The 9,978-nt window shown below is 43.3% G+C and overlaps 1 protein-coding gene across 2 annotated transcripts in view; it reads right to left on the reverse strand.

Annotated features, from left to right (window-relative positions):
- Window positions 1-2,767: 2,767 nt before the first annotated feature.
- The window catches only part of tox (thymocyte selection-associated high mobility group box), a 42,235-nt gene continuing 35,024 nt past the window's right edge, over window positions 2,768-9,978 (reverse strand). For both annotated transcript variants that reach the window (XM_031559632.2, XM_031559633.2), the window contains exons 9-10: window positions 8,299-8,408; window positions 2,768-3,873 (exon numbers count right to left, since the gene is read on the reverse strand). In XM_031559632.2, the coding sequence (XP_031415492.1) occupies window positions 3,837-3,873; window positions 8,299-8,408 (147 nt within the window). In that variant the 3' untranslated portion in view covers window positions 2,768-3,836. The remainder of the gene's footprint in view (window positions 3,874-8,298; window positions 8,409-9,978) is intronic.

The following is a 9,978-nucleotide window of genomic DNA, read 5'->3' on the forward strand; positions in this document are numbered from 1 at the left end:
GTTGCCAAGAGTGCAAATACAGTGAAATACAGTACGGTACATTGACTGTAAAGGCCAGCAAAGTGTCATTGTCATTGCCGAACGTACAAACAATTGATGCAACAGTATGACGGCTCAGGTTTGGCTGAACCCTTTGGCCAGCCTCTCTCATGGAGAGGTCATGATTGACTATGTGATCAATGACTCTTGCCCTAATTTCATTAGAGCATCTTACACGAATGCCACGTCCCTGACAGGGGCCCCTCTACCTCTACCACGACCTCTTCCTTGTCCTCGTCCTGGTCCTTGCTGAGGTTGTTGGTTGTTGGTGGCTCCTCGAAACATGCTTGGTATCAACTTCAATCTATTGACCTCTTTTAGAGGTTGAGAACTACTTGATTAGTTTTGCACAGAGAGTTCACACAGGTGCTGACAATATTTAGAATATAGAGAGCAGTTTCAGTAGGCTGCTACTAAGTGTCTGCAATGTGTTGACATGGTTATTCAATAAGGTTTTGTGTCTTTCTCTGAGAAGTGTGTTAACTGTTTTGAAAAGTGTGTTAACACTCAAAGACATTTGTGTGAAAGCAATGAGAAATAGTTAACCCATTCGCCAGAGAAGACTCTTGCTGTGCAAAGTAGATGTGAGCATTAGATGAAGGTGACCCATGATTCGCTAAATGTGTGAAAACAATCGAGAAAAACTGTAACTGTATTGGCGCATGCGCCGTGTGTCTTCCATCTCTGTATTGTACCTGCATGTCTCCGGTGCGTTCGCCCGGTTTGCTCCGTGTACAGTAAAGTACCAACTACTTACTTACTCTCGGTTGTGAGTTATTCCTAACTACTGGCGCAGGACTGGAAGAGAACCACACCGTGGAGGAAGAACACACACTTTCACCGCCGAAGAGGAGACTGAAATTGTAAATATGGTTTGTGAGAACAACGGTATCACACGGTTTACAGTACTGTACTGTTCTCTGTTTGTACCGAAATACAATTTTTTTTGCTGCATATTTGTGTGCTGTTTTATGTTTGACTATGAAAAAAGTAGGCCTACACTGAGACATTTTACAAAAGGAGAAATGGCTCATTCATGTGTTCCATTTCGATGATTTTGTTTTCAATTTAGCACTGCAGTGTGCTCTAAATGCTTGGTAGTGTGCAGCAAATGCTTAGTTGTGTGTACTCAATGAAACCCAATGAAAACACGAGTTCCATTTTGTGAACAGTTAAGAGATTTGATTGCAAAGAGTCATCTTGTAAAGGGAGTGTCAGGTTTAGCATTTTGTGTGTGAGGTTTTCAGTTTTCTGTGTGCAGTTTTGAGAAAGCCGTTATTGTTTTGAAAAACGTGTGTTAACAATTGTGAAAAACTGTAAACGCTTACTTGACAAAACCATAGAACACATTTCTCCAAAATATCTTTTTTAAGTGATTTTGTTGCACTTTAAGAGATGACCTCACTCCCTGACACGCTGACCTCACTCCCTCACACTTTAGGAGATAACCTCACTCCCTGACACTTTAAGAGATAATCTCACTCCCTGACACTTTAAGAGATAACCTCACTCCCTCACACTTTAAGAGATAATCTCACTCCCTGACACTTTAAGAGATAATCTCACTCTGACACCTTAAAATATAACCTCACTCCCTGAAACTTTAAGAGATAACCTCACTCCCTCACTCCCTGCTTGCTGGGACTGACACCTTAAGAGATAACCTCACTCCCTGACACTTTAAGAGATAATCTCACTCTGACACCTTAAAATATAATCTCACTCCCTGACACTTTAAGAGATAACCTCACTCCCTGAAACTTTAAGAGATAACCTCACTCCCTCACTCCCTGCTTGCTGGGACTGACACCTTAAGAGATAACCTCACTCCCTGACACTTTAAGAGATAATCTCACTCTGACACCTTAAAATATAATCTCACTCCCTGACACTTTAAGAGATAACCTCACTCCCTGACACTTTAAGAGATAACCTCACTCCCTGACACTTTAAGAGATAATCTCACTCTGACACCTTAAAATATAACCTCACTCCCTGACACTTTAAGAGATGACCTCACTCCCTGACACTTTAAGAGATGACCTCACTCCCTGACACGCTGACCTCACTTACAGAAGACAGTAAGGCAGCAGGAACACAATCTGGGTATGGTAAGCAAGGGAAAAGGCAAAGGTGACTCTGCTGTCTCCCAGAGTTGTTTCCAGCCCTGTTAACCCTGCAAAGAAAACAGTTGGTCTACTGCTGGTTGTTGCATACTTCCTTGACATGGACAGCTACATAGTGTGCACTGCTTTCCTCTGAGCACCCAGCCCTGAGTGATGGGGGAATACAATGCAAAAGAGAAGATGTGATGTGACGTGACGTGAGGGGAAGTCACTGAAACACAACCCAGGAGTCTGCTTGCTGGGACAGAAACATTCAGATTGGGCCCACATTGGGCTAATCACAAAATAGGTCAACTACTCACCATACTTTTATCTGTGCACATAATTGTGATTAATACAACAAATAATAATTGATTATAGTCTATTATACTCATACACAAAAGTATGTAGCAATAAAAAATGAGTCTGTCATTGTTTTCATTGCTAGCTACACCTTCACAGAATCACAGCTATGAAAGGTGTTGATTCAGTTTAATGTCTATGCTGTTAAGAAAGTAATCTGTCATTAAAGGAAGTTTGATACAATAAAGGCTACATACTATGTCTTCCAGTATAATACTAGAAACATGCTGAAAAACAGGACACTACAGCAGACTACAACATATTATTGCACAAAATACAGGTTTGCCTTTATTTTTGAAACACAATAAAAACTAAATAAGAAATATTCAAACTGTTGCCCTGATCAAAGAAACAAATTAACAGAAATACAACTATGGAATTGTAACATAATTAATTACAAACACCTAAAGGTTTTGTTTCATAAATAGGCACAAACACGTACTATAAAAATGCTCCGCACAGACAGTGTAGACTGTAGAGGAATATTAAGAATCATTAAGAATGCCAAGGTAACAGCCTCCGCCCAGTCCGCTCTGTGGAATAAACACTATGTTCATACATGATACTGGATGACAATTTGAATTATTGTGGTTTGTGGTACAAAAAGATGTATTTTGTAGAGTACAAAATAAACTTTTTTTCAATCTCGCATACTTAGAACACGGCACCCTCCGTTGACATCCCCCTTTCACCTTTTCATCAGTCTTTATATCTGTGAAATGTCTGGAAAAATGTGTAAACATTTCCAGATTCATGATCCCTTTTGATTGAATTATATCTGTTCCTTCAAGTTCATAATCACTAAAAAAAAGTTATTTCATTCTTATACTCTTAACAATTCTAACACATATTGTACAGACATCAGAGGGCTACAACATCAGAGGGCTACAACAACAAGCCTCTACAGAACTCATAGCTCCTATTAACAGCCATTTTACAACATGTCTGTCTCTGAGGCAGTGCATTAGCAAAGATCATCAAAGACTGAGATGTACTGAGAGAGGGAGAGAGAGCAATATAATAGTCATGCTTTCTATTACAGTGTTCTTCAAAAAACGGTTTTGGTTAATTGCAATGTCAGCGAGATCGTGATGCCCCCCTCTTGTACAGAACATAAGTGCTTTCTAAATAGTAATTGTTTGACACAACCCTCTTTCATGATAAGCTACAGAGAATTATTTCAAATACATGTTCAGGATGGTATTTTCCCCTGAGTTGAGGCCAAAATATTGAAGCGAGGAAAAACACAACAGCTCTGGAACAGATTTGCTGAGATGTGGAACTGCCTTGGTTCTGTGATCATGGAGGATTTAGGGGTGATGATTACAATCAGATGAGGTACAAGGCTTTATCTCTCTGCAGGGCACTGTGGAAAGAAAATCAAGATGGCAATGAACATCAAACATGGCAAGACAAACATTGAAGGACAGTATTTTAAGGAAACAACACAGACATTTAGTATGGATTTGGTTAGTTTGTTAACTAAATACTGTACCACAAACATCATTCCTCCATCACTGTAGCCACATCTCAGTCTATTGTCACTTCCAATGTACTGTTCCATTTGTACCTCTCGTGCTTTCCCCCCTTCTCCCCATCTCGTCTCTGTTCATGTTACACAACCTCTGCACACAAGCTGTCCATACTGTACATACAATATGTACCTCTCTAAATATAGAATGCTTATACTGTAACATGCAGTACTCAGAGCTACTCGCTCATACTATAAAAAATGTACACTAATATTTGTTGGATCACTCCTGTACTTTTTCTGTAATTAATGCTACTTCTTGCATTTCTTGTTCGATGGCTAGAAGTGTATTTCATCCCATTGCTGTTTACTAACCAACATTATTTCTCTTATAGCGCAACTAATGCCGAAAATTGTCACCATAACCATAACCATTAAGTACTTATACACAAATGAGTCAGCCGAGCTCCGCCCACTCACTTTGTCTCTTTTCTTCCCCTCCAAGTCTAGACTGTCTCCACTGCTGTAGTCTCTCCGCCTGATCTACGTACAGAAACCCTTTGCCTTTGCCATTGCCTACCCATCCCCACCACATGTCATGCATCCACCCTTCATACTCTGTGCCAGCCCATTGACTTGTAATGTAAATAATTGCCACCCTTGATCATCGCCACCATACTTACCCTTGTAATAGTAACCTTACGAGCATACTGTATACCCACTAAGCTGTTCTACCATACTTGAATGCTCTCTTCTTATATTATTCAATCTTGTGGGTATCATGTATATACCATCTTATGATTGTATGTATCGTGTACATTTGCTACATGCATGCTAGCCTGCGTATCCTAATATGTGTATGAATTCATCTGTCATGTTTCTGATTGGTGTATGAATTCATCTGTCATGTTTCTGATTGGCTCCCTTCCTTGCCCCTGTGGCCCTTGTACTTGCTCCAGGTGGGTTCAGGCACTGGGCTCTGTAAAGCGCCTTGAGACAGTTGTATTGTTTGGGCGCTATATAAATCAAATTGAATTGAATCCTGAATATCACCATCAAACTAACTTCACAACTTCAAACTAACGGACAGACGTAATGGCACCAATGAAAAGGCTGGCTGTGTGTCTGTGCTAATAATCGCCTTTACTGCTTTCCCTCCGCCCACAGCATCCTCAGAGACTCATCACACCCTGGTCACCACTTATTTGAACTGTTGCTCTCAGGGAGGCGCTTCAGGACCATCAAAGCCAAAACAGACAGGCTGAGAAACATCTTCTATCCCAGAGCTGTCATCGCACTTAACACTGCACAAACCTGACCTGTATTTGTCTCTCTGTTGTGCAATATGTCTTGTGTTTTTACTTGTGTTTTTACTTAAGCTGAGTATTTATAGTATAAATCTGTATAGTTCAGTCTATATTTGTATGGTTTTTGTTTTATACTTTTCAACTGCACTGAGTCTGAGAGCTGCTACTTCAATTTTAGCAGGAGTGGGCTACAGACAGCGCACGTTAGCCATGTTGCTGTGTTTAGCAGGAGTGGGCTACAGACAGCGCACGTTAGCCATGTTGCTGTGTTTAGCAGGAGTGGGCTACAGACAGCGCACGTTAGCCATGTTGCTGTGTTTAGCAGGAGTGGGCTACAGACAGCGCACATAAGCCATGTTGCTGTGTTTAGCAGGAGTGGGCTACATGTTGCTGTGTTTAGCAAGAGTGGGCTACAGACAGCGCACGTTAGCCATGTTGCTGTGTTTAGCAGGAGTGGGCTACATGTTGCTGTGTTTAGCAGGAGTGGGCTACAGACAGCGCACGTTAGCCATGTTGCTGTGTTTAGCAGGAGTGGGCTACAGACAGCGCATGCTGTACTGTGTAGGAAGGCCTTTACGGAGCAGCATGCGATGCGTGTTGCAGATGTTGCCAGCCAGTTGTGCACTGGTGCTGTATCCCTCCCTTACTATGCTTGTATAACTAAAATCCCCTTGTACCAAGTCAGCCAATAGAATTAAACATAACGCCTTACAACTATACACATATAAAATTCCCAATATCAATAAAACTGGGCTACAGACAGCGCATGTTGTACTATGAAGGAGGGCCTTTACGGATCCCGGGTACACCATGTGACGCGTGTTGCGACTGTCAGCCAGCCTTGCTTTCCTAACTCAAATCTGCATGGACCATGTCAGCTAACCATAACTAAACATAACTCATCAAAACTAGGCAGAAACTCAATTCCCATACACCTTGCTGGGCAGCCCATCCCTTACCTAAATGTATCTCTTTATCTGTTTATCAAATTGATGTTTACCAACCAAATGTCCTCTCTGCTCGCAAATGCCTATGGCTGTGGAAACATTGTTCCTCATCACCATATCCATTAAGCACATCTGTGTGTATTGGCAGCCAAACTCTACCCACTCACTCTGTCTCTTTCTTCCCCTCCTGGTCTAGCCGTTCTTCACTGTGGGATGCTGCTGTAGTCTCTCCACCTGATCTACACACACACACACACACACACACTAGACCATCTTCACTGTGGGATGCTGCTGTAGTCTCTCCACCTGATCTACACACACACACACACACACACACACACACACACACTAGACCATCTTCACTGTGGGAGGCTGCTGTAGTCTCTCCACCTGATCTACACACACACACACACACACTAGACCATCTTCACTGTGGGATGCTGCTGTAGTCTCTCCACCTGATCTACACACACACACACACACACACACACACACACACACACACACACACACACACACACACACACACTAGACCATCTTCACTGTGGGATGCTGCTGTAGTCTCTCCACCTGATCTAAACACACACACATACATACACACACACACACACACACACACACACACACACACACACACACACACACACACACACACTAGACCATCTTCACTGTGGGATGCTGCTGTAGTCTCTCCACCCTGATCTACTTGCAGAAACCCCTCAGCCTACACTTACCCACCCCCACCACACTGTCATACACTTATTCTACCCCATACTCTGTGCTAGCTTCACCTGCAATGTAAATATTCCACATAGTGTTCTGGTCCATTACTCTATTCACAGTCACCCTCTACTGACTGTAGACTCACTAAGCTGTTCTACAATACCTGAATGCTCTCTCCGACCTAGTCTACTATCAACTCTGTATGTATCATGTACATATCATGCTATGTTTGTGTGTATTGTGTACATTTGCCACATGTATGCTAGCATGCTCATCCTGATACGTGTATGAATTCATCTGCCATGTTTCTGATCCCCCCCCCCCCCCCCCCCTCTTTTTCTATCTCCACCTCTTTACCCGGCGGGCTCCGAGCAGATGAACCCCCCCCCCCCCATGTGCCCTTATGAGGTTCCTTATGGTTTCTTGACTTTTTCCTGGCCCCTGTCACCATTGTGCTTGCTCTAGGGTGGAGCTCAGGCTCTGGGCTCTATTAGTGTGTGTGTGTGTGTGTGTGTGTGTGTGTGTGTGTGTGTGTGTGTGTGTGTGTGTGTGTGTGTGTGTGTGTGCTTGCTCTAGGGTGGGGCTCAGGCTCTGGGCTCTATTAGTGTGTGTGTGTGTGTGTGTGTGTGTGTGTGTGTGTGTGTGTGTGTGTGTGTGGGCTTGCTCTAGGGTGGGGCTCAGGCTCTGGGCTCTATTAGTGTGTGTGTGTGTGTGTGTGTGTGTGTGTGTGTGTGTGTGTGTGTGTGTGTGTGTGTGTGTGTGTGTGTGTGTGGGCTTGCTCTGGGGGGCTCAGGCTCTGGGCTCTATTGGTGTGTGTGTGTGTGTGTGTGTGTGTGTGTGTGTGTGTGTGTGTGTGTGTGTGTGTGTGTGTGTGTGTGTGTGTGTGTGTGTGGGCTTGCTCTGGGGGGCTAAGGCTCTGGGCTCTATTAGTGTGTGTGTGTGTGTGTGTGTGTGTGTGTGTGTGTGTGTGTGTGGGCTTGCTCTGGGGGGCTCAGGCTCTGGGCTCTATTGGTGTGTGTGTGTGTGTGTGTGTGTGTGTGTGTGTGTGTGTGTGTGTGTGTGTGTGTGTGTGTGTGTGTGTGTGTGTGTGTGTGTGGGCTTGCTCTGGGGGGCTCAGGCTCTGGGCTCTATTAGTGTGTGTGTGTGTGTGTGTGTGTGTGTGTGTGTGTGTGTGTGTGTGTGTGTGTGTGTGTGTGTGTGGGCTTGCTCTGGGGGGCTCAGGCTCTGGGCTCTGTAAAGTGCCTAGAGACAATTGTATTGTTCTGGCGTAATATAAATACAATTGAGTTGAGTTATTCAGCCTGGTGGTGCAGGTTTGCCCTGGAGGCTACTGATGTACTGACCCAGTGCTGCCGTAGTCAGGAGTCCAGTCCGGTGTGTTCCTGCAGTGATAGTCCAGGGGAGAGGATGTGACATTGATCGTGTTCTGGAACTCCGATTGACCTGGGAAACCCTGTCAACAGTTACACATTGTGTTAACACCAGATCGGAAATTGGAATTGAATTTGTAAACTATTTTATTGATTGATGCCATCCTTATGAACAGATACACAACAATGAAGTGAATAGATCCAGCGTGTGTGAGTTACAAGTCATGTAGAAATGCTAATCTGTTGAATTTGTTTAGCGAAGTACTGCAATGATTTTGACAACTATTGGTAATCTATTAATAGTTTTGATGAGATCATATTAACACCAATACCAAGACTGCAAGAACCAGACAACAGCAATGAGTATGACAAGCCTCTGTGCTAAAAAGTGACCTGTATAAACAAGCTTGAATTGATCTTCACAACTGCTTCCGTGTGCTAATGGCAATTTAAATGATACAAACATCACTGAGGACATGAAACACTAATGAGGAAGTCTTCTTCTAAGAATGTCTGTGTATGTTTGTTGTGAGGTTTTGCGATTTGAGAACTCCATGAAGACTGCATGACAAAAGGAAGTTAATCTCTATAGCACACAAGAGAATCTGCCTGAAAGAGCGCGACAGCAGGTGGCTGAGTTTTTTCCTCCCTCTCTAGAGATTCTACCTATTCATGAACTGTTTCTCAAATTCTTCTCCTTCATGCAATCACAAAAGCTCCATCTGCCCCTTTGTGTCCTTCCTTCCCCCTCAACCCATCACGCCCCCTCCTCCTGCCTTAGCTCTGCGAAAAAGTTGAACTGCAGTGTTTTGTTTGCTCTTCACAAATATGCAAAAATGAGGGTCGGATTATTACTCCCCGGCGGATTTAAAGCTCCCTATAAAGAAAGGATCCGTGGAGCAGCGGTTTAAGAACTCACTCTCAAATGGAGGAAGAGAAATCAAGTTTAAGCAGTTTTACTAGTCTCTAAGAGATTGACACAGTCATACACGGAGCCCTCTGGTAATCTAAAATTGGACTTCAGACAAATTCATATTCTAATCTGCATGGAAATGAGAGCTCTCCCCCCCCCCCTCTCTCTCTTCCTTCTACTGATCATCATCCATGGCAACAGTTCATGTGCCTGCTGGGGACTGATAATAAAGAGGCATATGAAATTCAAGTATTTTCTCTTTTTAAAATATGTTTCCCAGAATTCCCAGCAGGCAAGGGAAGAAAAACTTCCAACAAAGGGTCCTTTCATATTTAAATATGGACCGGAGGAAATCACTCCTTACAATTAACAAAACCAGCATCTTGTTCTCTGTACAGATGTGACAGAACCCTTAACAGGCACACGCACAATTAAATAAACTCCATGATTAAACTCCACGATAAGACGATCCTAGTGTTGAAGGGGCTTAGTGTAAGGGTCAGTTCACAGTGAGACAGTTGTTTCTCTCTAAATGTGATGCATTGGTAATATTTCAAAATGTGAGCGTTAAATAAACGCCAGGGTGGAATATATGTGTTGTGGCTATTGTTATAGTTAGCTAGAGATACCTAGCTACCTGCCATAGCATAGACAGGTAGCTAGGCAACCACCCCGCCACATGCTAGCTTCTGTTGCTCATTTGTGTATTATGTGGCGTTTCACCAGTTTTTCAGCCAGTG

Source organism: Clupea harengus, chromosome 22 (assembly GCF_900700415.2).
Source record: "Clupea harengus chromosome 22, Ch_v2.0.2, whole genome shotgun sequence".
Taxonomy (NCBI): Eukaryota; Metazoa; Chordata; class Actinopteri; order Clupeiformes; family Clupeidae; genus Clupea; species Clupea harengus.